The sequence below is a fragment of the Betta splendens genome, chromosome 10 (genome assembly GCF_900634795.4).
Source record: "Betta splendens chromosome 10, fBetSpl5.4, whole genome shotgun sequence".
In the NCBI taxonomy this organism is placed as follows: Eukaryota; Metazoa; Chordata; class Actinopteri; order Anabantiformes; family Osphronemidae; genus Betta; species Betta splendens.
The window spans coordinates 2,707,170-2,735,008 of NC_040890.2; the positions used below are offsets into that span (position 1 = coordinate 2,707,170).

Genomic DNA, 27,839 nt, shown 5'->3' on the forward strand with positions numbered 1-27,839 from the left:
GGCAGGAATCGCCTACGGGGCAAAGACAAGTTCCTCACAACTTCCTGTCGTCCGCAGCACAGCAGTGTCCTTGGTCTCCGGATCGCAGCATGGAGCAGCATCCCAGCCCCAGCGAGAGAACCCCGCACCGCGTCCCGCTGCCCGCCCGCCTGGCTAACCGACGGTGAGTAGTGACGCATCAACTCTAACCTCTGGTGTCTTTGTCCTTGCGGACCATGCAGAGTTTGTGATGAAGGTTATGATGTGGCTAAGGAGGATGGTGCAGTGTGTCCGCCCTTCAGTGGGCAAATCACCTGGAAACACGCCTCCTGCGTATCACACCGCACTTTACACTGTATCACTGTACCATGTTACTATCATGTTATATATTGTACTATTATATTATTGGCTTAAAAATACCCGAATGCGGTCTATTGTTAAAAGACGTGCATGGCATCCCGTGGCTGATTTGGGTAAATATAGCTTTTCAACGGCATCAAATTATGTTATCACATCGATAACTGGGAGGTGAGCTGTAAAGCCTCTAAACTCTGCATCACGAGTATGTGTTCAAAGTGTTCATTATTAAATTAATTAATAGGACAATATGAAATAAATACTTATATAAATGAATGAGAGACAATTATGTAAATTAATCACAAACATTTTCCAACGTAAGCTTATTATTATGAAATACGTTTCATTATTCTGTAAAATCTGCTCATCATTATGAAAATCTATTTCATAATGATTATTTTCATAATAATACAAATGATTACGTCTGCCTTTTTATTTAAATAAAAAAGTTTTTATTTCAAAATGTCGTTTTTCCAAAGTTGGCTTTTATTGTATTACATTGTATTGCATACACTAGGCGTGAATATCATTACATGTGGATGCGTAGTTTGTGGACGTTATGGTTGCAGGAAGGTATGATTTTCCGACTTGCTCAGAGAAGTAGTTAATCAGAGAGAGGGTGACGTTACGCCTCAGCCTGAAAGAGTGGTGCAGAAGTATATTCTTTCTGAAACTGTTTCTGGTCCAAGTTTACACCAACAGTTCGTTGTTTAGGAGACCAGATAGTAATGCTAATGCTAATACAGGTGTTCTGTAACAACTTACAACCATGGTAATTGGTGACCAGAATCAGAATGCGACACTGGTTGCTCCTGTTTGTAGCAGGCAGAACGCTTTAGCTGCCTTGACAATGTTTTATTATCTTGTTCGTGCATGATCGACACAAATCGAGTTTTACAAGAAGTGACGTTGTTTGAACGCCATTTGTCATGATCTGGGTTTTTGTTTCTAGTTGTTTCCTGTTTTATTTTGGTAGTCTCCGGGTTTCTGTGTCTGCTCAAGCTTCACTTCCGGTTCATGTCCTGTCACAGCTGTCCCTGCTTCACCTGGTCATTATCCACACCTGCACTCTATCAGTAATCAAGTCACTGTGTATTTAACCACCACCTGTGTCCTTAGTTCTCTGCCAGATTGTTTAGTTCCATACTTCGTCCAGCGTGTCGTGTCTAGGTCTCTCGTGTATTGATCCTGTTTGCCTTGACCGTTGTATCCTGCCTGAACCTTGTTTGTACCGTTGCCGGAGAAAGACCTTGTACTGAACAACTGACCGTGAGTTTTGCTTAACCCTTGTCTGTACCGTCACCGAGATCTTCTGTGTACCGAACCTTGCCTGCATTCTGGACTTGAGATTGCCTGCTCCATGCTGTACTTCATTACCACGCCTTGTGTATGACCTGGACCGTCTGACCCTGCTTTACCCAAATAAACCTGTGTTTGATCATCATCTTGCCTCTGTGCTGTGCATGTGGGTCCGACGCCTGCCCAAGTCTGACACCATTCTTGTTAAATAAAAAATGAGGACTGAGTAAGTTTGCTCCTGAAGTGCTGCGATCTGTTTTCATTAAAGTGCCAATGTCAAACCTCTACATTTTGTCTTTGGAGCCTGGATTTAGTTTAATAATTGTAACATAGTTATAATGTCAATGTTAAATCCCGCTAAATAGGGAAATTGTTGTCTATCTGTTGGCTATCTGTCAGTGGTGAAGAGTACCACCTCTTCAGATTAGGTATCAAACTCTTTGATTTGGATTGCTCCTAAATTTGGAATAACTAAGCTTTTAAATAAGCAAAGAAGTCAGAATGGTTAAACAGCAAAATAAAATGCATAGATTATTAAGGTTTTAAACATGGTCCCTTTAAAACGCTGTAACAAATGAGATTTTATTCAATGATGAATAGTCTTGTCCCTATGTAACACCAAGTACAGTACTAAAACATACACATAATAATTGAAAGCAAAATCCATTATAAATCGCTTAATGTAGACATTACTACGTAAGATATTATAACACTTAAAATGCAACACGATAATGAGGATACATAATTTAGCTGGTGGATATGGCAGGCTGATTAACCAAATGAAGACGGTAAGTATCTTCATTTCAGTTTTATACATTCACACAAAGGAAGGCATGCTGATAAGTCCCTTTGTTATTCTTGGGGAATTTCCTGGCAAATCTGTAGATCAGGCATTGAACACCACACAGAAACCAATCTAATATCAAATAATAGCATTTTGTTTACCGAATACAATGGCATCCGTTTAATGGCAGTTGAAAGTTCTGGTGCATCTGAACCAGGACTAGGTCCAGATTAGATCTCTTGTTTTCTTAACGAGCACATTCCACATTTTATGGCTGGTGGTCCCAGTTCCAGGAGAGACAGCTTTGCAGGGATAAATGTGACAATGGCATGATAAGCAGAGGTGGAATCATGTGAGATTTACTGTCATGGATCAGCACCTGGTCGTCACTGTTATTTTCTACCTTGCTTTCCGGTTTTATCTTGACACTCCTTTGTTTAGTTTCCTGTCGGTTCTAGGTTCTGTTTTACCACTCAAATATTTCACCAACTGTCATTTCGTCACGTGATCATCAGCTGTTTTGCGTTAATCATTAGTCACCCTATTTAGCCTCAGTATGCACCTTATTCCGTTGTCAGATCGTTGTGAGAATTCCGTCGTGCCATGTTCCATTGCCAGTTTAGTAAGTTTCTGTTTTTGCTTTGTACTTGTTGTTACTCACTCCTTGTCTGTACCATTGTCAGCCTTCGTTATTGCCGGTGTCTGACCGTGCGATTACTTTTTGTTTTGGCGTTAACCGGTCCGTTAAATAAATAAAATATTAAATAAATTACCAGACTGAGTTTGGCCCGGCTGTGCATTTGGGTCCTGCATCACAATCGCGTTCCGCCGGTCCGTGACATTTACAGGTAGATCAACAAAGTGGGCTCATGGTTCTTTGATATGGACATGTGAGATGTTGGCGCCAATTGGTGCCTGTTGTGATACAGGCCAGGCTCCTGTGGTGGAGAAAGATTCAGCAGGCCTTATATCTTATCTCTTATCTTATATGAAAAGGACATAGAGGCTCTTCAATGAGGGAGTTAAGTTCACATGTAGGCCAGGTTACCTCAGTCCAGACGTGGGTACAGTAGCTACATAGGGCAGCAACTTGCAGAAAGTGTGATGACATATCTCAACACATCAACTAGTACACCTAACACGACTACCAGGCTGAGTGAGGCACTCAATGGAAAAACAACCATTCACCAGTTGTAAAGTGGGCTTTTCAGACGTCGGCCCCTCGGAGGGAAGTGAAAGACCCACCTGTGTTCCGTAGTGACAGTTCTGATTGACTAAGTATCGATGAATGGGTGGAATCAATGAAAATGTACATCAGGAAAAGTACCATACAAAGAATGGATCAGGCAGAAGAAATACTTATCCACCTCAGAGACAGGGCAAAGAATGTTGTGAGATTTGGAATAAGGAATGGAGAAATTGATGTTCAGCACAACCCCAAGGCCATTTATGGACTCCTGCACAGACAATTTGGCACAGCTAAGTATTCATCAGTACCCTGGATGATTTTTCCTCCACCTTGGCTAAAGACCTAAAAGATCCATATGAAGGAGCAAGGCAAAACATTTAACAACCCCACCCATGTTTGTGAGGTCCAGGAAGTGCTGGACGAATGTCACTTAGAAAATGGGCTTGGGTCTACAGCTGGGGGTGGTAGCAGAGTCAACATCAATAGGGCTTGTGGTGGAAATTTTCCATAAAGAAGCAGATGAGAGAGTTGTTCTTTTGTGCGATTTATTGAAATAATAAAGAAAATAAAAATAATGGGGAAAGCAAATAAAAAGCATGGAAGTTGATCGTGCACATCAACATACCAAAAACCAGCTGGGGAGATCAGTGCACACATCACGAAGGTGTGATGCAAAGAGCCCGCGATCTTCAAGTTGCTTCTGCCCTTTAACCCCTTTCTCTGGCTCTGGTGGAATGTCTCTCTGCAGCAAAGGAATTGTTTGTGCCACCTTATCTCACTGTGAGTGAGAATGTTTGCTTTCTCACTTCTGCATCGTCATGTCTTGTTTTACAAAGAAAGGAACACCGAGCTTCCAAGACAAGATGCATTTGCTTTACCAGCCTTGGGTCTGGTGAGGAGTCAGATAGGAAGGAGCCAGAGTACGGGTGTAAAAGACAAACATATATCATAAATTATTAGTCAGTCAAATGGAACATCAGATGTTTAGACTTGATGTACGACAGCACAAGAGATTATTTGTTTGTGTAAGAATGTTCAGTTCAGTATTGCACCTAACCAGCACATGACGACTGTGTTGGATAAGAAATAGCACAAAGGCAAAATTTTTCCATTACAGGCTGAGGTTAATTCTAACCCTGCTCCTGTTAAAACAATGGAATTGAATTATACATTGGGACATGAGAGTTCTGCCATGGAAAGACTATTCGGGATGTTGGAAAAAGTATTGTTGCAGAGGCCTGGTTACCCTCAACAACAATACATTGCCAAGGGTTGAGCATTTAAATGATATACCATGCTCTGTATGCAGACATACTTCCCATTCCGCTTTCACCCACTGTAAGGAGCATAAGCTGTGTTTCCTGTGCCACTCACCTGGTCATGCTAGACGTGACTGCCCTGATGGCAGACAGCCTGGCCACCAGGGAAACTAAATGCATGCAGGGGAGGACAGCGCAGATCACATGGATGACCCTCCCCCCTTGGACTTGACACAAATAAATAGAATGGAATAGAATAGACCTTTTATTAGTCCGACAGTGGGAAAATTTCATCAGCAGCCAGCTTGACCAGCGCTAAATCCAACAGTGGAAGCAAGTTGCAGTACCAATCAATACAAAAACAAAAAAACACACGCACATACAGTGGCACACAGTACAAGTGGAAACCTTGCTGGAATTTTTCCTTGGATACATCAGTACAGATAGATAAGGTCGGAGGGCAGACGATAAGACTGTAAAGTGGTGGTGGGGTGTATCTGCATCAGTGTAGTGAAGTGTTGTTTATAGAAGTATGACCGAGGCCGACCAGGATGTTTACAAGCCAGTCCAACAGTTGTCCTTGAAGGGAGACACAATGAGGGAAAGAAGATAGAGGCACAGCTGGTGAGCTAGTTTGGACCCGGGAAGGAGGGTGAAAGGCAGAAGGGACAGAATAATACACAGACAATTCTAGTGCATTTTAACAATTCATGACTAATTTGTCTAGATCAATAGTCCAATCGGTCAGAGCTCAGGGCTTCATCGCCTCTTGTGGGACCATCTCCTCAAGCCTGTCAGACAAGGCTGTCACCATAGTAACCAAGTGTTCAGTCTGGTTTATTCAACAGTATGAATCGATCTTCTCAAGGCACAAAATGGACTGTGGTGAAGCAAAGGACTTTGTGCACAAGATCCACTTGTTAGATAACACGCCATTCAGACTTCTATGCAGACGTGTCCCTCCAGGAAAATAAGATGTTTTCTAGGCATCGTCCTTCTACTTTTTGTAGGGATGCTCTGCTAAAGCCAAACCACATTTTGCTCTCATAGCCGAACAGGCTGCTCCACGCAGAAAGGGTAAAGGCTGTAAAAAAAAAAGAGCCACGCAATACTCTCTTCATCGGACTGGATTAAAGAGTGCAGAAAAGCTTTTTTTAGCACTGAAACATAGCCTGATGCACAGTGCCACATTGGCTCACCCAGATTTCAGTGCCCCATTCGTCCTAGCAATTGATGCTTCATTTGATGAGTTAGAGGCAGTCTTGTCATATTTACCTCCTGATGGGAAAGTCGCAAGACCTGTAGCCGTTGCAAGTAAACACTCTCTCATTCCCAGCTGAACTATCCTGCACATCGCCTTGAGTTTCTTGCCTTGAAGTGGGCCGTTTCTGACAAGTTCAGCCACTGGCTAAAAGGAAGGCCCTTCACAGACTGGACTGACAACAATCCTTTGACATACGTCTTGAAAGAGCGGTTTCAAAAGAGGCAGCATACAATTTTGATCTAAATTATGTCTCAGGCCCTAAGAATGTTTGATGAGCAGAGAGCCCTTTGTGAAATCATGTATAAGCCACCGCCTTGTCATTGAACCATACATAGCATTGCTAAACCAGATGAATGGAATAGCAGACAGAACAGTGCAAGATGCTTTCAGGTACACTGCTAACTGTCAGCTAGTTGTTGATCAATCCGGGCCTGAAAGTAGCCCTTTACCATCTCCTCAGAGCTCCCTTGTGAGGTGGTGAAGCTCTTGAGACACTGGCCCAAGCTCACTGTCAGAGATAGTATATTGTACAAGGTGAAGAAGGATAAACAAACGAACATGACAGTGAATCAGTTTTTCATCCAGATTCCCTTAAAGGTGCCTGCACATGCAAAATTCACTTTTTGGATATTCTGGTACATTTTTTATGACTCCATGGTTCACGTTAAGACACTCCTGGTGTGTTAGAAGTACACCCCCTACTTATTTCACATTTTTGAGTGTTTATCCAATACGGTTCAAGAACCATAGTTTCAAATTTGGCGGACTATGTACGTCTGCATTCTACTGACCACTCACAGAACCAGCTTCAGCCCCGCCCAGACAAGCCTGGACCCCTATACTGTATGTACCTGCAACATTGCATTTCACCGACTGTGCACTCTAGCATAGTAGGTGGCGGTAATGCACCTTTCAGTTGGTTGCCACCCGCCATTTAAAAGACAAAGGAAGAAGAAGTCATATCTCTGGCACAAACTGACATGAGTTCATTAGGGTTCAGGAAATGCTCCATTGTTGGTTGTTCCAACCAGCATTGCAGCCTTTTCATTTTACCAGCGGAGCAAGAAAGGAGAACTTTGTTATTTACTTGTAAATAGACCGGTGCCGCTGCCTGAATGCTTGTTCGTGGTGTGCGGACACCATTTCAGCTCTGTCTGCTTTGAAAACAAGGGTATATTTATTACTGGGCTTGAGGTTGAAGAAGCGCTCCGTTCCTACAAGATGTGATCCACTTGCTGCTTCCCCAAACGTAAGTACATGCTTGATACTTATTTAATGTGTGTACTCCAGAGGTTTCTTTGGTTATAATCTAGCTCCTCTCCTGCGTAAGGAATGCTAATTGCTAGAACAGTTGATGTTAACAGCCACGACAGAGAGAGACAGTGTTGCAAGGTGCTGTCACACAATTTGGATGAGTCCAAGCCTCTCCAGCATTCGTCCGGTTTGAATCGTGTGATATATGGTACTGAGGTCATTCACTCCGCTCACATTTTAGCTGCTAGCGTCACTATAAAAGCTAAGTTGAAAACGTGTTTGCTCCAAACACACTATTAATTGAATTTGTGAAGGTTGTGAGATACATAGGAAATACTGGACATTTCATTAATCTACTATTCTATTCTCTTTACCTTCTAGAGTAGTGTCAAGGAAAAAACAGCTGCATCCTCTGTACCATCTGCACAGCAGCTGCACTGCTTCCGATGTCTTCCAAAACGTGATGAAGACAAGATCCTCACATCTCCCCAGCCAACAGCCCATGATTGTACCTGTTCCACTCCAGAAACTATGCTTTCAACATAACTATGAATCCTATCCATTCATTTTGTGGTCTGCACATTGAACTGTGAAGGTAACTTATCCAGCATTATAGTGCTGGTGCATTGGTTGACAATAAAGTTGGCTTTGACTGATGCTGTTTCACTGAACTATTTTTTAGGAGGGAAAACAGACAAATGTTTTATAATATTTCAACTTTTATTGAAGTATTGCCACAGAAACAATAATTTAGGTATTTCACAGGTGGTCTAATTCCAACATACTGTACACTGTAGGTGCCTTGTCCCTCAGGAAACACTGTCCTGATCCACACGACCAGGGAAGATAGAATGCCGCATTTTACTCTTCACCCTAGAAGTCCCCAGCACCAGCTAACAAGACTTCTCTAGGCTAGATACCTGCAACGACTTAAGATACACACAGACATAGTACTGTCAAATTTATGAAGAAAAAAAACAATTAAAAACAACAACTACATTTCTATTAGTTATATATTAGCACTTGATATATCATACACCTTACTAAAGCAATTAAAAATATATTAGGTCAATATGTATTTAGAACCAAAAACTATGTTTGTAAACATTTCCAGGTTGGTTATGATTAATCTGTAAATAGTAAAATGTTCTAAAATTGTTTATGAATTTCTGAGATACTGATTTATTCCATGCATGTGTAGTTGTCTGATATATTGTATATTAAATATGTTCTGTAATGAATACACGTTAAATAATACTGGCTCCAGTCTTGGATCATCAACCGTACATGACAACTGGCAACTGGTTTAGGCGTCTTCAGGTAAGATTTATCGAAATTTTAATTTCAAATACTATGTCACATTAAACAAAGTAATAAACACATGCAATATTTTGAAAGTCAAACAATGCCTCTGTAAGCATTCACTGTTCCCACATTGGCACTTAATTACAGACAAATACGGCAAAATATAAACTGCAGCTGAAGACCCCATTATGGAGAAGAAGTTAGACGTACCTTGCGGCAGTCGAAGTGTAACCACTTCAACAGCCTCACATTCGACATCAGACCAGACACCTTGCCTGATCCCTGCCTGCATCGTCTGCTGAACCTGTCTGGTAATTACCCTGCCTGTTTTATGACTACGATTCTGCCTCGTCCTGAACGGTACTTCTATCTCTGCCTACACGGTTAACGAACAATGTCTGTCCACGGAACTGAGCCTGCCTGAACCCTTGCATTGATCCTGTCTGCTTACCTGTGTATGACCCTGCCTGATCCTGACTCTGAGCTTTGGAATAAATTCCTTTTGTTTCCATACCCCAGTCTGTCTGTGCCGTGCATGTGGGTCCGCTGCCTTTGACGTTCTGACAGAACAATCTGGCCAGAATTGGACCCAGCCAGCTTCAAGTTAGTTTCCCAGTGTTTTTTTTTCCCTCCGCTCTTTTGCTTTTCCTGTTTCTGCCGTAAGCCATGGATTTTTCATGTGCCGATTTACCCAGCAATTTCCGCAATTATTTTAAGATCCTTGCGGAGGATTATCGAAGGGCGCCCGACCCGGCGGCCCAGCGAAGCGCCGTGGAGGTGGCGGTGTGGACCTTGGAGGACGAGGACAGCGTGCTAGAACGCCTCAGTGTCCGTCGCCTCTATGAGCGGATGTGCGCGCGACTCGGGGAGTTAAACAGTGCGCTCCGCACCACACCAGCCAGGCTCCAGTCCAGTCGTGTCCCGCACAGGCTCCAGTCCAGCCGTGCCTTGCACTGGCCCCAGTTCAGCCGTGCCTTGCTCAGGCCCCAGTTCAGCCGTGCCTTCCTCAGGCCCCAGTTCAGCCGTGCCTTGCTCAGGCCCCAGTTCGTTGCCTTGCCCTACTGCCCTACTTGCCGTACTGTTTGACGTGTTTGAGTCCGCGTCTGATCTGAGACCAGCGCTGTTTGAGGGTAGGGGTAGAGTCTACTTGCCCATTCATGAATATTCAGTTTACACCCGGCAAACATTTAACGTTTAAATTTAACATTTACATTTAACATTTACATTTAACATTAAGCATTTAGCATTTAACATTTACATTTAAGATTAACATTTAACATTTACATTTACATTTACATTTACATTTACATTTACATTTATCATTTACATTTAACATTTACATTTACATTTAACATTTAACATTTACTTTTAGACTTTTGCACATTTAACTAAATGTGAGAAAACATGTTGTGTCATTTAGTTAAATGTGAGAAAACTAGTTATAGGTGCTCCTTTTACATTTGGCACCCCATAGGAATTTGTTTTACAGGTTGTCGATCGTAATTTTGACAGGACGCCAGAAATCAGCAGATCTACAGCGACGCATTACAGCAACATGTTTGTTCCTACGCGTTTACTCTGTGTCTGCAGAACTGCAGTTTGACTAGTTTTGACTGTGCGTGTCATTGTAACTGAGTGGCTGAGAGCACTTATTCCGCCCGTGTACGTTTCAACATTTTCATTTCCCATCTGTCCATCCAGCCACTTTCACCGGCGTTTTCGTTTCTCTTGCGATGAGCGGCAAAAGGATTTTAATCAAAGCACCGCCTTACAAACCAATAAAACAGGCAAAAATATTTGTTTTTTACAAAAAGACACGGAATTGGAGGTAATATGTTTTATTGTTTAGAGACAAACGGAAAACACAAAAAGTCGTTCTCTCGTTACCTCTGCTTATAATTTGGTGACGATTAACGTGACGGTGTTTCGGAGTCATGTGTCCAGACAGAGAGTGACCAATACACAAATGTATGGATGTGCAAATGCAGGCTACGAGAGGAACGGGGGAGTGGCGCACTAGATGTAGCGAGAATTTGTTTTGACTGTGCGTGTCATTGTAACTGAATGAGTGGCTGATGTTACTTATTCGGCCCGTGTATGTTTCAAAACTTTGATTTCCCATCCGTCTATCTATCCTGAATAAAAGCACCGCATTACAAACCAATAAACCGAACAAAAATATATTTTTTAACACACGGACTTAAATTTAAAGCTGTTTTTATCGTTTAGAGAAAAACGAAAAACAAAAAAACTCGTCTTAGCAGAGAGCTCCAGACTGCCGCTCGAATGAAACACCAGATCGAATGATATGTGATGTGTTTCATACTCAGATGACTTGGATCTGAGTTTGACCAAGCTTTTGTTTGTCTCATGTTTGCTCACAGTCGCAAAGGCAAACTTCTCATCCCTTCCCTCCCCCGTAGAGGCGCATAGACATGCTAATGTGTTGCTACCACTAGATCAGCAGGTGAGAAATACTTCAGCTTTAGGACAAAGCTCCATGGGAGATTGGGCAGCATCGGGCGGCGTGATCAGCTGCAGGTCTAAGACTCATTAATGCAGCAAGTAGTTTGTTCTACATACGTTTACTCTGCAAAAATAAACGTATGTATTTATCGTAGCTTTCTGATCTAAGTTATTTGTACCACTTCGACATTCGTTTAAAATATGCAGTGCATTTTAAAATGAAAATACTATTATTATTATTTATTACCTTTATTGTAAACACAGTATTAATTGCACAATTTGGACTGGCGAAGATTTTGCGCTTCTTTCATAATAATCATGGATAATCAAGGAAGAAACTGCAGTTCATAGATGTTATTCAGGGACGGTTTGTAAAGATTCATTGTTTTTTTCAACTGAACTGTCAGCCAAGGTACGTGCATTATCAAATGAATGCACCTGTCAGCGGGGAAGACATCAACTCTATTCAGTCGCTGTTCAGTCGCTGCTTCCGTCTCCTCCCCAGTTCACACACCTTAACTCTAGGACTACTGGGTTTTCTAAATATACCAGTTCCTACTACAAGGTGTTCCTACGAAGTTAACCAGCTGTTTATTTCGTTTTTACTCCTTTCCCCTGTACCACATAAAGTCATTGCAGGGCTACAGCCATGTTCCTACAAAGTTAACCAGCTGTTTATTTCGTTATTTCCTCTTTCATGTCCGTCTGTTGAATGAAAGTGGGCGTGGCCATCCACGTCCCAGACAGGGACACTGGGGGAAGGGGAAACGCGCATCAACATGCAGGACAAAGATCTGCGTTTCTCTGCCTGATACAGCCTCGGCTGCGTTGGGTTGTTAGTCTCCCTTTCACCTGTACCACATGAAATGTGTTCCTACAAAGTTGACCAGCCGCTTTCAGAATCGCCTTTTCCCCTGGTTTGAACAGGGAAAACATTATTTTTGCACTGTAACGACACCAAAAATTACAAAAAATGACACCCATCTAGTTTTAACAAATGTGCAATAATAATTATAAACAGAAAATGCTTGAAAGCGTTTCCGTTTTATATTCCGTTTATTTCGTTATTACTCCTTTCACCTGTACCACATAAAGTCATTGCAAAGCTACAGCCGTGTTCTTATGAAGTTAACCAGCTGTTTATTTCGTTATTCCCTCTTTTATGTCCGTCTGGTGAATGAAAGTGGGCGGGGCCATCCACGTCCCAGAGCAGTGGGACGCTGGGGGAAGGGGAAACACGCATCAAAATGCAGGACAAAGATCTGCGTTTCTCTGCCTGCTGCAGCCTCGGCTGCGTTGGGTTGTTAGTCTCCCTTTCACCTGTACCATATGAAATGTCTTCCTACAAAGTTGATTAGCCGCTTTCAGAATCAGAATAGTTTTTATTCCCCAGGTTTGAACAGGGCAAACATTATTTTTATTTACAAAAAAAAATTAAAACGTTCACATGTGATTTGTAAATGCTGCACTGAGCTCTTTTGCTTTGACGAGTTTTGTGTCTACGTGAAAGCGGGCAGAACAACGTCCGAACCAATGAATACGTTTCCAGATTGACCGGTGATGACGGGTTGCTCTCAGTTACAGCAGCTGTTTGAAGCAGGGAAAAGCGAGTTAGCTGTCCTTGTCGATGCCTTGACAATGTTTTATCAGCTGTTAGATCTCTGAGCCCTGACTTTTATGTCTTCTTTGGATTAAAAAACAAATGTTGAATGTTCTCAAATAATATAATATTGCCGCCCTCCGCGGCTCCCAGTGTTTGTTTTTTGAAAACCGGTGGCGGACCTCTGGTCTAGATCATCCTTATTCACTTTTTTAAATTGTAGTAGTGTAACCTTAGTTAGTATTCCTTTTTATTTTTTTATTTTATGTTTGGGAAACGTGACATTTCAGCTACTGTGATTTTATTTGTCATCAACATTAGTTCCTACCTGTCCTTGTTGACGGGGGACAGGAAAATGTGACGCGCGTTGGGTGAGAGCGGCGTGAAGACAAAAGTGTACATGTGCCGTACTGTCTTGCCGTGTGGTGCATTAAAGAAGCATACCACGTAAAGAAAATTGTAGCCCGTACCAACAGCGAGACATCAGGGTTACAGTAGCTTGTCTGCCACAAATCGACCGCTGCACACGGGAGGGCGCACCGTTCAGCTTCTTATTTTCGGTTTTAAACTGCCATAATTTGCCATAATTTACTTACGTTCATAACTTCATACTATAACGCGACCAGCGGTTCATGGTCTTGGTGATCCATGCACTAAGTAATACAAGGTTGTCATCTCGTGATCACATGATGATGATGAGACGCTGTTTTTCCAATAATTAAAATTAAAAAACTGCTTCCACTCAGACTCGAACCCCGGACAAAAAAAACTTTGTAGCCATGCATGTTAAACACTAGGCCACCCAAGACCTGATCAATAGTTGTTCTACAAGAGGCTATATGACGTAAGCAACTACTATGTTTTAGGACCAAAAGTGGGAGTCAATTGCCACCTACAGGCCAGAAGGACGTAACACACTCCTCCCGCAGTGCAAACCGGGCACTGACGCGGCAGATTTGAAACCCAAACACGGTGGGGGTAGACACTTTTACCTGCTGCCTCTGTACCTTGCGGACATTCATATTGGGTTTCCTAATTCATTGGACTTGTGGTAATTTTGCTTTTCGTTGTCTGGGGGGGTTCCCTTGCCTGTCATGTTCGGGCGTGAGTTTGGGGGGGTTCTCGTTGTGCCCTCCTCCAGTCCGCCCTCCGCCCGCCCTGTTGGTGTTCCAGGCGGGTTGATTTAGGTTCTTGCCCTCCGCCAGTCCTCCCTCCGCCCACCCTGCTTGGCTGTTTTTGTTTCTGTTGGGTCGTCTGGGATCCGCCCTTGGGGGGGGGTACTCTCACAGTCTTTGGTCCTGCTCCTTGTTTTATTTTGTAGTCCTTCCTTTCGGTAATGTCTGTGTCGTTTCTCGGGTTTTATTTTGAAGGACTCACTGTCACGTCTTGGTTTCACTTCCGCTTTTATGTTGAAAGGACTTCATGCTAAACGTCATATCACAGCTGTTCCCTGCCAGTACCGGTTCTCATTACCCACACTAGCAGCTCATCTGTAATCATGTCACCTAGCATTTAAGCATCAGCTCTCACCCCAGTACCTTGCCTGATTGTTTAGTTCGTGTTCGCGTGCATTCACCGCCACCATGCGTTTTGTTCTCATCCCGACTCGTGTTCCGATCATTGTTTTGTCTACTGTTACCGAGCCTTGCTTGATCCCTGCCTGCATCGTCTGCTGAACCTGTCTGGTAATTACCCTGCCTGTTTTATGACTACGATTCTGCCTCGTCCTGAACGGTACTTCTATCTCTGCCTACACGGTTAACGAACACTGTCTGTCCACGGAACTGAGCCTGCCTGAACCTTTGCATTGATCCTGTCTGTTTACCTGTGTATGACCCTGCCTGATCCTGACTCTGAGCTTTGGAATAAATTCCTTTTGTTTCCATACCCCAGTCTGTCTGTGCCGTGCATGTGGGTCCGCTGCCTTTGACGTTCTGACAGAAACCTATGGTTGAACTCCACTACAAAGACGAGGTAGCCAGTTTCGCTGTTACAGTGGATTCAGTGACCTTGACTTTTGATCCCCGTGGCGGATCACGTCTATGCGCTTCCTCAAAGGGGTGTGGCAATCAACTTCGCTTGTAACACCGCCCTAAAACAGAGCGTCATGGACAAGAGCTTAAAACACACATTTTCAGACGGGCCGTGTGGGTGGTCTACAGAGCTTTTTGGCAAGAAAAGTTACAGACACCATACTGAGACATCAAGGTCCAATTCTTTAGCATTGTGTAGCATGAAAAAAGCATGTGCATGGACCTTTAAGACACAGGTTTTCCGAGGCCTCCGTGATTCGGCTGGTCATCAGGGACTGGCACGTACACTTTCTCTGGCCAGACAAAGGTTTTTCTGGGTTGGAATGGAAAGAGACATCATCAATCATGTGAGGAACTGCTTCCGCTGTGTAGTTGGAAAGACTCCAGAGCCCAATGATCGTGCTCCTCTCGAAAGCATCTGCACCTCTGAACCTATGGAAATGGTCTGTATAGATTTCTGGACTGCTGAACAGACAGAGAAGATGTGTCGATGTCCTGGTTGTTACAGACCATTTCTCCAAATTGGCACATGCATTTATCTGCCAAAACCAGTCAGCAAAGCAGGTTGCTCGTCGCCTATGGAATAATATATTTTCTATCTAGGGATTCCCCAAACACATCCATTTAGATCAGGGAGCCAACTTTGAAAGCCAGCTCATTAAAGAACTGCTGGACATGTGCAGAAATCCCATACCACTCCATATCACCCTATGGGAAATGGAGTTGTCGAGCGTTACAACAAGACTCTGGAGAACATGATTCGAGCACTGCCTCCCCAGTCAAAAGCCAGATGGCTCCCCTTTTCATTGTTTGGCAGAGTTCCACGTCTTCCTGTTGATGTTGTGTTTCATCATGCTTTCCCATACACGACTGTGGTAGATCATCATGAGTTTGTCACTGGGCTAAGAAATTATCTCGCTGCCCGCATCGCTCGTCAGAACAGCAGGTCTGAACAGTCACGTCAAGCGAGGTACTAGAATCGTACAGCAAGAGGCTCGCCTCTCTCTACATGCTCAATTTATCACAAATGGTTGAAAATGACGTCCTCAGTGTGAACACATTAAAGAGCAAAAACATACAGAGCATTTACAAAATATCACCTAAACAACTCAAAACAGTATCTGCTGGTAAATTATGTCTCTCTACTTAATCTGCTAAAGTAAGCAGGACTTAACTCGTGTCCACCATCTCTAACCACACAATCCTCCACAGGTGTCTAGAAAAATGAATCGAATTTAATATTGAATACTTTGGAGTTCTATACACGAGCAGACGGAAGTTTTGATAAATGTAAACATTTTAGAGTGGGATGAAATGTGTGAGCTGGAAACTATTGTATTATATATTTGTGCTCTACATCTTCCTCCCTAATTCTCAAATGTGACGTCAGTGATTAAGTGTACTGTCAAACCAGCTCTCTGTCACTGAGCCAACAGGAGGAGTGTAGATTAGACAAGTAATTACCACAACAACTGGCTGAGGAGGTAGAGATGAGGGTTTGTAAAAAAATCAATACCATAATAAAATAATTACCTTTAACCTCTTGAGCCCCACTATTTAATGCTATTCAAAAACATAACCTTTTTCAAATGGACAATCCAAATCAGTGCGATTCGTTCGATGTCGGCGTTGAGACATGGACCGGTGACAGAGAAGCAATGGTGGCATGACAGGAATTGGAATGAGAGGCTGGGGCAGAGGCATAGGCAGGCGCACAACATGAACCTGGCACTGAGGCGTGAACTGGAGCATGGCGAGACGCTGGCAGAGAATTCCTAATCGACGGTGGGTAAAGGATCTGACCAAAGGCAAAAGGCAGTTAATCTCCAGCAGGGGTCAAAACACGAGGCAGAGTCCATAAACTAGTGATGGGCTGGTTGAAGCAGAAGCTCCAGAGTATGTTTAAAAAAAACACCCGGATTCAGAAACTGATGCTTTATTTGTTTGGCAAAAATAACGTGATCAGTGTTGTCTGAAGCGCCATACCTCACATTCATAAGTCACCGCATCAATATGGGGTTCAAAATTTATAAGGAGACGCGTTAGCAGGTTTTGTGGTGTTTAGGTGGCAACATATAAGACACATGGTGCCTGCGAGAAAGAGCGAACGTTCTGTCATATGGGAACACTTTCGAATTATTTATCAATTTATTGAATTGATAAATTGATATATATATATATAAATAGTAGATATTAATATACTATATATATATATATAAATAGTAGATATTAATACTATATATTATATATATCTCTATCTCTATATCCTATATCTCTCTCTCTCTCTCTATCTCTCTATTCTCTCTCTCTCTATCTCTCCTCCCCGCCGGCGCAGGTCACCACGCAACTAGATCATCTCTATACGATCATAGCTTTCCGAAAGTTTGTTTATTTAATTAAATTAATCATATAAAAGAGTATCTTGCTCAAAGCATCACAATGACAAAAATTTAAAATGGTATTAATAAGAAGGTGTCAACTTGAATTGTACCATAATGAAGCGGTTAATTACAGTAACTTCAAGCTACAATTCAATTCAGTTTTTGGCCACCAGATGTCACTAAAGATGCTATGTTAAACAGATTCGAGTAATGAACCATTTTTTGATACAAGCTTCAGTGCTTCAGAAAAGCTTCGTTTGGCCATCACTACCAAAAAGCAGAATCGAAGGAGCTGGCAAGACAAGGTCAAAAACATGAGCAAGGTTCAAATATAAATATAAATTTAGTTATGTCTCAGTTGGTTTGTGGTCAAGTTGAAAGGTCAGTAAATACTGAACAAAGTTAGATGGTTAAGAACAAACAATGAGCGACCACAGCCAAGAAATTCTAGTGGTGGACCTCACGGTGGAAGCTGAAAGCTTCAAAACTCTTTGATGTCTCTGACTCCTTTTGTCTTTTCGTAAGGCTGTACTCAGGTTTCAACTACTGTCCTTTGATCTCTGACATTTCGTTTCAATTTTAAACTCTTTAATATGCTGGGAAGTCTTACGTTACAGGTCAGCTGAAGCATCATTTTTCCCCTTGCTGTAACAAACAGCAAAACCATTCCTTAGCGGTCCCCCACTGTTCTGTTTGTAGCAATGTCATTTTATGTTGGTATGACAACATACTTTTTCAGATTAAAAAGAGAACGCAAAAACGTCATGTGGCGATGTCCCTGCGCTGTTGAGGGTGCTGCCTGCAGAGCTGCAAGTATCGGTCCCATCCAAATGCAATATAGTACCGTTTTAAATGCCTCAGTACCGCGGTACCAAATCAATACCAGTATACCGTGCAACCCTACTGTCTAGAGACTGGATGGAGCACATATAAACAGACTGCCGACTAGTGTGTGCCTATATATGTATTTCCAGTACATATAGGCTTTTCATAGTACTGACATTAGCTGTTCATTCATCAGTGGATGGTGATTTACACTTTAAATTACCACCTAACATTTTTCTTGTGCATATTTTGTAATTGATATGTCACATACTGTACAAACCACCCAAATGTTCGAAGGGCTGATAAGCGTGTGAGTCAGGGGCCTTTCTGAATGATAAGCTGGTGTTGGCAATGCAGATAAACTGCTGGTTTGAGCTGCATGTCTGCATGTGTTTATGTGGCTGAGAAGTAGCCTCATGTTCATGGACTCATGCATTTCAAAGGATCAGCTGTATGTTCTTCAGAGTTAGAATCGTCCTTGTTATCTATGGTCACATTTCCTTTTACAATCTGAGCCTCCTTGTTTGTCCCGAGATAGACAGAGAAGGTGTGGCTACAGAATTGTACAGCAGGGTTATACTGTATATTGTTTACAGTACATTTACCATCTTACTTTACACACGTATTTCAAACATTTTTTATTTATAAAAAAAATATTTATTACTTTTTTTATTATTTTATTTGTTTGTTTTGGCATCTTCCTCTTTGACCATGCTGACGTGTCTGTAGATGTGCCACAGCTAAGAAGGCAGGAGAAGGGTAAGGATTGTTTGTTAGCTAAATGTTCAAAAGCTTCTTTTGTTCTGCACAACAAGGTTATTAAATATGCTAGTAATAATATAGAATGCCATATTTATAATGCAGTATGCAAGTATGTTGCATAAAGTAATTAGCCATTTTATTGTGGGCATCTTGTGTAACAGTGACATCTGGTCCGTGTGTGTGTGAATTTGTATCGAAATGAGAACCAAAGAAAATTTAGTTTTCTACCAAAGTGAGGACATTTTGGCTGGTCCCCACTTCTTTGAAAGCCTGTTTGAGGGTTAAGTTGTGACTTTAGGACTGAATTTATGTTTGGATTAGAGCAACGGTTAGACGTCTGCCTTTATTTGTGGGATAGAGTAAGGGGCTAGGGAAGGCATCATGTCAATGGAGGTCCTCAGGTGTGTGTGTGTGTGTGTGTGTGTGTGTGTGTGTGTGTGTGTGTGTGTGTGTGTGTGTGTGTGTGTGTGTGTGTGTGTGTGTGTGTGTGTGGCTGTTTCCAGAGGGCCACTGGTCAATATTACCTCATATTGGTATAAATGTTTTTTTTGGTGTAAATTATTATTATTATTAGCATCAGTAATCTAGAAATAGTTAAAAGTTAAGAGCAGTTTTCTAAAAAGATGTTTTAAAAGGTAATTTAAAATGCACAGTTACTGAATGTTCGCACTAAACAGTTGTAGACTCCACTGTGGGTTTTTTTTATCTGTTAAAGTACCTGATTGGTCATATGAGAATTAACTTCTCTTTATCTATATAAAATTAGGTGGATGAAGACATGCAATATCCTCTTCAAATTTAAATTATAAGTTGCGTTATGAATATTGGACATTTTTTACCCAAAATATGCAAAAACATTGCATTGGTGGTCTGTGTCAAGAGGAAACAGGGAAAAGAGCAGTAATATGCGTTGAAAATGGTCATACCATAAAACACCCAGAATGCATTGCGCTCTGACAAATCTCCCGAGCTGCAGTGAACGGACCTACCTGATCCTGACTGCGGGGTTTGTTAATCCTCTGGGTTACAGACAAATGTTCGGACATCTATTTCTATATTTTTTTACACTTTTAACGAAAATATATATTTTAACAGTGTGTTTGAATAAAGACATTGTTTCTAAGGTGTATAGCATTTTATTTTTTACTAAAGCAGACGGTTGTTAGTAAGCTACAAATTTTTAATTTAGCAAAAAACCCTCTTCTTTTCTTTACCTGCTGGTAGTGGCTGGCAAAACAAGACGGCTGTCCCTTCCAAGAGTCTCTGTGACGATACATGGCTAGTCGATATTGCCTGTAAAATGACGAAATGAATTATTGCATTAGAGTTGCTGCCACTCTAACTAATGCATAAGCTAACGCTACTCCCGACAGTCCAAAACATGGCAAGCAGCAGCTCGTATCTTTGTAAATACTCAAACCTCACAACGCAAGCTAAAATAATAAAAGATCGAATATATTACTTACTCAGTGCTCATTCGACTGTTCTGTCCTGGCTGCTTTGGAGGGGCTGTGTGGACTGATAAACAAGGAAATGAATGATGTCTGATATCTGAAGTTAATTTATTTGTCACCTGACGCCCCGGCATACATTATTTATTAATGGAATTATAATTATTTTGTGGTCTTTGATTCTTGTAGATGTGTGTAGTGTTATTGTGTACATTTATGTAATGTAAAGTAAATCAGTACTTTCGAACATTATATCATCATGATGATTTTGTAGAATAATCTGACACAATGATAAAATATAATAATAATAAAAGTAATAATAATAATTATAATAATAGTAAAATTTTGGACACAATAAAAAGCACCTGGTAAACATTTTAGGGAACTTATTGTTACTTCTTGCTTTAAAAGTCTCACAGCATCATGTAAAAGGCACTTCATTGTAAAAGGCAGTACATTTTTCTCATTCATCGTTCGAAGCGCAGGCTCTGTGGCAGGAAGCAAGTACTACAGTTCTTTGTGATTCGTTCATATGGATCCTTACATATCGTTTGTTTATTCGTTTGTCACGTGACAACCACGAAGGCTCTGTAGAGAGCAGAATGACTCCAGTTTCTTTGCGATTCGTTTATATGAATCCTTACGGATCGTTGGTTGTTCATTTTTATCATGTGAACGCTACCAAGTGACTGTCATGTGTTAAATAACAATGGCAGGGAAGATGCAGGACATAAGTCACGTTAATGTGGTGTGTATTTGCTAGATTTTCATGTGGTTTAAATTGCTTGTGGCATTTTGTAATTATAATTTGTCCGCTGAAGCAAACCATTTTGTCTTCAGTATATAGTGTTTGAGAACCGCAACCATTTACAACGCCCACAGCACCGCCTGCAGCAAATAAACAAAATGAATGAATGACTCAAACTGATTCGTTCACTTTGCAGTTCGAGAGCTAAAGATGTGAGTCAGTTAAAAGAAGCGAACTTCCCATCTCTAATATGTAGCCCAAAACTGATCTCAATAAATATGTTCCTTTGTATGTTCTCCAACTTCATCCACGCGAAACCGGCAGCGGTAGATTCATTGCAGCACTGGGTTGTTCAGTTGTGTTTCTGTACGTGTATGTTGTCAGCGGCGTTCAAGGTGGCGGACCCACATGCACAGCTCCAGACAGGTAGAATAAAACAGGTTTTAATCTTACTCAGGCAAGGTCATACACAGTGAGGCTCAGCAACAGTACAGATAAGGTCCAAAAACAAGCAAGATTGTCCCAGGTTGTCACGGCAGAGGTACAGACAAGGATCAGGCAGGTCTCAGGTCAAAAACAAGCAGGAACGTTACCAGATAATCATGCCAGAGGTACAGACAAAGATCAGGTAGGTCTCAGGAAAACGAGGGTCATGAACGGGATCGAGATCGGAGGTAAGCAGAAAAGGTAACGCTGGAAAGTGGTGAGTACACACATAACAATCTGGCAACTGGCTTGGCTGAGAACTGGAGCTTATATGCTGGTGACTGATTACTAATGACAGGCAGGTGTGCGTAATAAGAGCTGGGAGTGACAGGAAACAGCTGTGATATGAACAAAACAGGAAGTCCTTCAAAACAAAACAGGAACAGAGTCAAAGTCGTGACATATGCGAGGAAAAACAATGGTGGACAGCGGAGTAGCACTCCAGCAGGCTCGCTCCGCCCCTTCTCAGCCTGACTGTTGCTGGGGGCATCTATCGGAAAAACCAGGAATTTGTAATCTCTGGGCACATGGCAAACCGGCAGGGCGGTTGAGAATGACGTATTTTACATCATGTTCAGCTGCCCTTGCGACAGTATGCAGAGGAATAAATGAGAATAATTCATGATATTCTGACTTTCGTCTTTTGCTTGGTTTTCCACAGTTGGACTGTTGATGGTAACCAGACAGCAGAAAACGTCCTGAAGATGATCTGAATGAGCCACAAAGTCTGTGCATTTTCTAACATTGCCAATACAGCAAGCAGCAAGTTGGGAAAAATACTTGTTGCTTGTCTAGTTGTCAGACTCATCAGAGATCTTTCAAGTGTGTGCCTGTTATTTTGTCTTTTGCTTTTTAATTGTACCATAATAATATTATTATGCAAATGATGTAAGTAAAGATGACAATGTTTAATGAAGGACAAATGTCAAATGTTATCACAACTTAAATACTGTGGAAAGGCAACAAACCTTAAAACTGAAGTCACATTTTCTTACAACCTCAGGTTAAAAGCCCATTATGACTGAATTAGAGGCTCCAGCAGTGGGAGAACACCCCCCACCTTACATGATATTCTTAGTGGTCTTCCTCTTCTTCCTTACTGGATTGCTTGGATTCCTCATCTGTCATCTGCTGAAAAGAAAGGGCTACCACTGTCGAACACAGGACTTAGATGAAGAGGAGGAGGAGGAGAAAACTGAAGGAAATTCAGAGGGTGAGTTGAGAAAACCAAACTTCCTCAAATAAATCCAGCAGTGTTACCTGTTTCTTGTATTTATTTTTCTGCTGTCTGTGGTTTAATTACAGTAGGGGTAGTCTTTACTGATATTTATCTGTACTGCACTTTAATTATGTTTACCTCATTCCAAAAACATAATTTTATTTATAGTAACGTTTCACAGTAAAGATCCAACAAGTGGGTTTTTGTATTTGACTTTATAGTTTCGTAGTTTTCCACTCATCTAAGTTACAGCCATGTGATTGTTCCCTCACATGACGCTTGGAGGCTTTGTGGAAGCGAAACGTTTCCAGCTGTAGTATTTGACCAGTTGAGTGAAAGGACACAAACTCAATGTGTTCTGTTGTATCCCAGATGATGATGAAGAGAACCAGGATACAGTGGAGAAAATCCTCAAATGCATACTTGAAAATGAAGGTGACTGATTGTTTTTTTCCATTCTCTTTTCCAACCCTCTTAGAGGGTTCATTGTCTTCATTGTAACATTCATTACATTCATTTATCTGTTATTTTCTCTTCACCTGTAGCAAACATGGAAGCCTTCAATGAAATGTTGGGGAGCTACAATATCTGTGCACGTCATGACCCCAGGTGAATCTATCAGACACAGCTGATGTTGGACAGCTGTTCAATGTGTGGTGAACAAACACAGTTTTGAACTTTACAGCGTCAACGTTATTATATAATAATAATAATAATAATAATAATAAACATATTGGTCATTATATTTTGTTAATGTTTAGGTTGCGTAAAGATTCCCTCAGCTGTGTTCCCCCTCATCACCACACCGTCCATTCAGACACCAACCACAACACCTGCCACCTCTGTGCCCAGATAGGATCCAAGAAGGGCCGCAGGCAGAGCAGAACTCCACGATTAAAACAGCGGCCCGGAGAACAGACAGTCTTCTCTGTTGGCAGGTAACAGCACCTTCAAATGCTTCTTGCTCGTATAGGAGAAGCTAATGAGAATGCTGATGTAAAGCTAATCAGTGAACAAAGGCATCTTCATTTCTTATTGTGCCCTCAGATTCAGGGTCACACACACTGATAAGAAGCTTTACGGAGGTTCAAATGCACTGGTCAGTTCAGGGGACCAGCTGGACCAGTCTCAGAATAGTAATGAAAAGAAGGAGAGTGGCTACACCCTGAGGAGTATGTTCAAGGACGCGCCACCAACAGAAAGCACCAATGGGGTCGGACCCCATGTGGGAAAACGGAGGAAAAGCGTGAGCATATTTGGACTGAGACGTGGTAGCGAACCCGTGGGCATTAAAGGAGGGGAGGATACAGGCAGCGACCACAGGGAGAGGAAATCTGCTAAACGTGCAGAGAACAATAAGTTATTTCCTACATGTGACACTAACCCTGGTTCTAAGCCTGAACCTAATGGCAGTCAGAATGTGGCGTCTGTCATGCCCCAGCATGATGCCAAAACCACAGGTTCTGGTCAGAGTAAAAAACAAGCAGCAGTCTCCAGCTCTACTCCTGATGCCCACTCCAAACATGGTCCTGGTCCTGAAACAGTCAAACCTTCCATTGGGAGTATGGTGACCTCTTCCCTTCTTCTTTCTTCTCCCACTTGGTCCAAACAGACTCACAATACAGCAGAGAAGCTAGTGTGTGTGAGGGATAATGTATTAAAAATTGAAGAAGCCTTTGACCCACTACAGAGTTCTACACCCATTGACTCCATGCCAGGTCTCTTTCCTGTTATTCTCACTGACCAACATGACCTTTGTTCTAGTCTTCCAGTCACCCAGACTACTCCTGACCTGAGCTCCAGTCTGGATCTGGAACTAGGTTTTGGTGGTAGTCTGGCTTCTTTAGCTTTTCTCCCAGTCAAAGCTCCATCTTCATGTTCTTTGTCACCTCCAGCAGCTCCACAGAGTCCCAAACGAACATATACAGCATCTGTAAAAGCTGCACTTGCTCCAACCACTCTAGGCCCCAAGCTGCTATCAGGTGAAATGATGTCTAGTAAATCACCTATTTTATCAACACGCTTTGGAAAATGTTTGGGAACATTACAAGCACTACCTTCCCCACCTATATTTAGTGTCAGACCCAAACATGAAACCAAGCCAGTGTCGTCACAGAACCTCTCTCCTTCCCCAGCTGGACAACACCTTGCTTCCAGGAGCTTGCCTCTGTCTCCCTCCAGTCCTTTGTTCCCTTTCTCACCTGTAGGTGGCAAAATAGGCAGTGTGACCATATACAACACCAGTCCTGACAGCAAGAAAGTGTTTTCAGTTGTCACTATGGTGGAGGATGAAAATCCTTTAAGAAAGGAACCGGGACAAAAGGTGAATGAATCTGAAACAGCAGGAATTAGTCCAGCACTTGATCAGGGAGAAGATGTTTCTGCTGTAGGTGTTGCACAACCTAAAAGTCAGAGAAAAGAGACCTGTGAAGCAGAGGGTAGGCTACTGTCAGCACAGGATAGATGTGATATGACGAAGATGCAAGAAGAGGAGAAAAAGCTGGAGCCCAGTCCTTGGGAACAGGACTGTGTGGGGTTTTAACGTTAACTTGATCTCAGTTGCTTAGCAGCATTTTTGACTATGATAAAAATGACCGGGTGATTGATTATCCATATATAAAGCTTTGTATCCTTTTAAGCAGCATCACATACAACATTTAGCCCATTTAGCAGAATCTTTTGGGTTTCGGATCTTGAGTCACACTTAGTTTGGCTCCAAGGTGGCCAAGTGTCATCTGGTCGCATGATTGTGTATATACTAGAGCAACCCAGAGGAAGGGCCCAGATAATTAGCAATATTTTGCTGAAACCAAAGGTATGCATGTGGAAGTTTCATATACATGTATGGTTTTGAAAAGGAATGAACCCTGAAACATTCCCAGACGTTTGTAACGTCCCACAGGTTTCCAGTCATGTTCAGTTCAGAGGACTGTGATTCCTTAGAACAGTTTAATTTGTGGGCTGCACATTTAAAGAAGCCCATCTGTTAGAACTAGAAACTAATCACATTGTACTGTAGAGCATATATACATATACACTGTATATGTGTTTCATTTTCCAGTTAACACAGTTTAACATTTCACACCCATGACAAAAATGTTCCTGCTGCTTTTTGCACTGAATATATTTCCTGTCCAGCATAAAATATGGAGTATTGGATGCCTGGTGGTGACAGTTCTGATTCAGGTGGAGTGTTTGTTTTGGCTAGGGACGTATACTCCCCTTCATTGGTGTTGTGGGATTATTTCAACGACTTTCCCCATTATGTACAGCATACAGTTTGTACCATCCTCAGAGAAGGACAGAGGGAAAACGGAACAGAGATGAAGGAGAGGGGGAGACCTTTCAACATGAACTTTAATAAGAAGAGCAACCAATAAGGAAATGACCTATAATAACATGTCTATCTTGAGAAGTACTGCATACAAGTCTCAAAATAAAAACCTCATCATCGGGACCTGTTCCCTCCTACAACCCACTACTGCAGCAGAGAGAATAGAGGGAGAGAAGGAAGAAAGACATAGAGAGATATAGGGGACCTTTAACCCTTAAAAAGTATTTACAGGACACCACAGGCTACGATTTGCCAGACTATAGAACTACAAAACCAACAATGGTAAGAGGCTCAGGCTGTGTATCACACAGAACCACACACACCGACCTAAAGGCTTTGCTGTCCCGTAGAGGACCCATGTCATTGTCCTCCAATTCTCAAGTAAGAGAATAGTGACATTCACACACTAGAACCATCCCACCAGCTGGTTTGTGTGCTTAGTAGTATAATTTGTATATGTGGGTGTGTGGGATGCTACGTAGACTGCTTTAAAGCAACATGTGTCCTGAAGCACTACTGTTGTTGAATGAACTGCGTCTTCTGGGCAAAATTTTTAAGTGGACAATCATCTTCTCCGTGTTTGAAGTGAGAGACCACCTATAGTTCCTGAAGTGTGCGTGTGAGTGTGGTCTCCCCTCAGTGTCCCCCACACTTCCAGCAGACAGAGCAGACTGACACCAATGAACCAAACTGCAAGACTTGTTCCCCGCAGGAGGTTCATCACTGAGGTTCAGTTGTCAGCAGCTACACTCGGTATGCAGACAGCTTTGCCTCAACTGGGAGTCAAATCAGAGGCATTTACTGTAGCAGGTGGTACTATATGGTACGTTAAAAGTAAACCATAGATGCTCTATAATTAAATACTGATAAACAATGATTCTCTGTATGTTTATCCCTTGGAAAGAAACCACACATTCTGCCCTTGTGTAGTGCCTTTCTACCTAATAAATGCGCTGTGACACTGCTTTTCATTCACTCATGTATTTAACTGATGGATGGTTAACCACACAATTCCTCTGTTTTTTCTATGATACTGTATATTTATTAGAAGTGTCTTTCTAAGACACATTACTATTGTTCCACATGTCTCACACACCATCAACCAGCAACAACATCACGTGGTAACATGACTCTCAAAAACATCAAAACGCCTCCTAACAAAAGTACAGATTGCTAATTGAACACATGACATGAAGTATGTGGTCAAAGAACAAAGTTCAAAAGAGTATAAATGTAAGGGGTGAAGGCAGACATCTCCCTGTCAAAGAACCTCTACCATAGTTTTGTCATGAGTAGTTTTCGGTTTTATTTTGTTACTTCCTGTTGGTTCTCAGTCTGTCGTAGTGCTTTTCCTGTTTACTATGAGTCATATGATTCATCATGAGAAGGACGACAATCTGGCGGGGGACTATGGCAAGAGGAGGTGATTAAATACAGGTGAGTAGATTACTGAATGAGACAAAGGTGAGGTTAAATAGAAACGGAAGTAAAACTAGAACTGCTGGTGTTGATGCAGGAACAGGAAGTAGTGACAAAATAAAACTGGAAATGAATGGAAACAGTGACTGAATGACGTAAACTGTGACAGAACCCCCCATCTAGGCCGGATTCCTAGACGACCAAAAAACAAAACTAACACAACCAAGCAAGATGGGTGACGGGCCAGACAGAACACAAGAGGATCAAAAACATACATGATGAGTTGCGGGACCAGAACAGAGTCCATGAGAAGGAGTCCATAACAGGAGGCCAGTCTGGGACCCCAGAACCCGCTGCCAGGACTGGGGCGACCTCTTCCGGGTCGACAGTCACTGGAGCATGAGTGACCTCTTTAGGGTCAACAG

The 27,839-nt window shown here is 42.1% G+C and overlaps 1 protein-coding gene and 1 long non-coding RNA gene across 9 annotated transcripts; one reads left to right on the forward strand and one right to left on the reverse strand.

The window, feature by feature from the left end:
• On the forward strand, positions 1 to 26,961 carry rell2 (RELT like 2). Of its 8 annotated transcripts, none has more exons than XM_029164731.3 (7): positions 1 to 163; positions 22,104 to 22,167; positions 22,446 to 22,655; positions 23,034 to 23,096; positions 23,207 to 23,270; positions 23,423 to 23,599; positions 23,709 to 26,961. In XM_029164731.3, exons 3-7 carry the CDS (start codon positions 22,460 to 22,462, stop codon positions 25,201 to 25,203), a joined length of 1,995 nt encoding a protein of 664 aa, XP_029020564.1. In that variant the 5' UTR covers positions 1 to 163; positions 22,104 to 22,167; positions 22,446 to 22,459; the 3' UTR covers positions 25,204 to 26,961. The 8 variants fall into 8 exon arrangements, with proteins under 8 accessions (XP_029020564.1, XP_029020558.1, XP_029020562.1 ...); XM_029164725.3 differs by having other exon boundaries at positions 2 to 163; positions 22,104 to 22,264; XM_029164729.3 differs by lacking the exon at positions 1 to 163 and adding an exon at positions 8,310 to 9,001 and having other exon boundaries at positions 22,104 to 22,264.
• On the reverse strand, positions 8,179 to 20,319 carry LOC114864085 (uncharacterized). Its single transcript, XR_003787246.3, has 3 exons — positions 20,224 to 20,319; positions 19,972 to 20,050; positions 8,179 to 8,314 (listed from the first exon to the last, which is right to left on the reverse strand). It is a non-coding gene; the product is annotated as an uncharacterized LOC114864085 (long non-coding RNA).
• Positions 26,962 to 27,839: the final 878 nt, after the last annotated feature.

Excerpts from the sequence above, each read along its gene's own strand:
- rell2 (XM_029164731.3), top strand. The coding sequence starts at position 22,460 with ATGACTGAATTAGAGGCTCCAGCAGTGGGAGAACACCCCCCACCTTAC. Across the intron at positions 22,656-23,033 it reads AACTGAAGGAAATTCAGAGG|ATGATGATGAAGAGAACCAG; the intron begins GTGAGTTGAGAA and ends GTTGTATCCCAG. Across the intron at positions 23,600-23,708 it reads ACAGTCTTCTCTGTTGGCAG|ATTCAGGGTCACACACACTG; the intron begins GTAACAGCACCT and ends TTGTGCCCTCAG.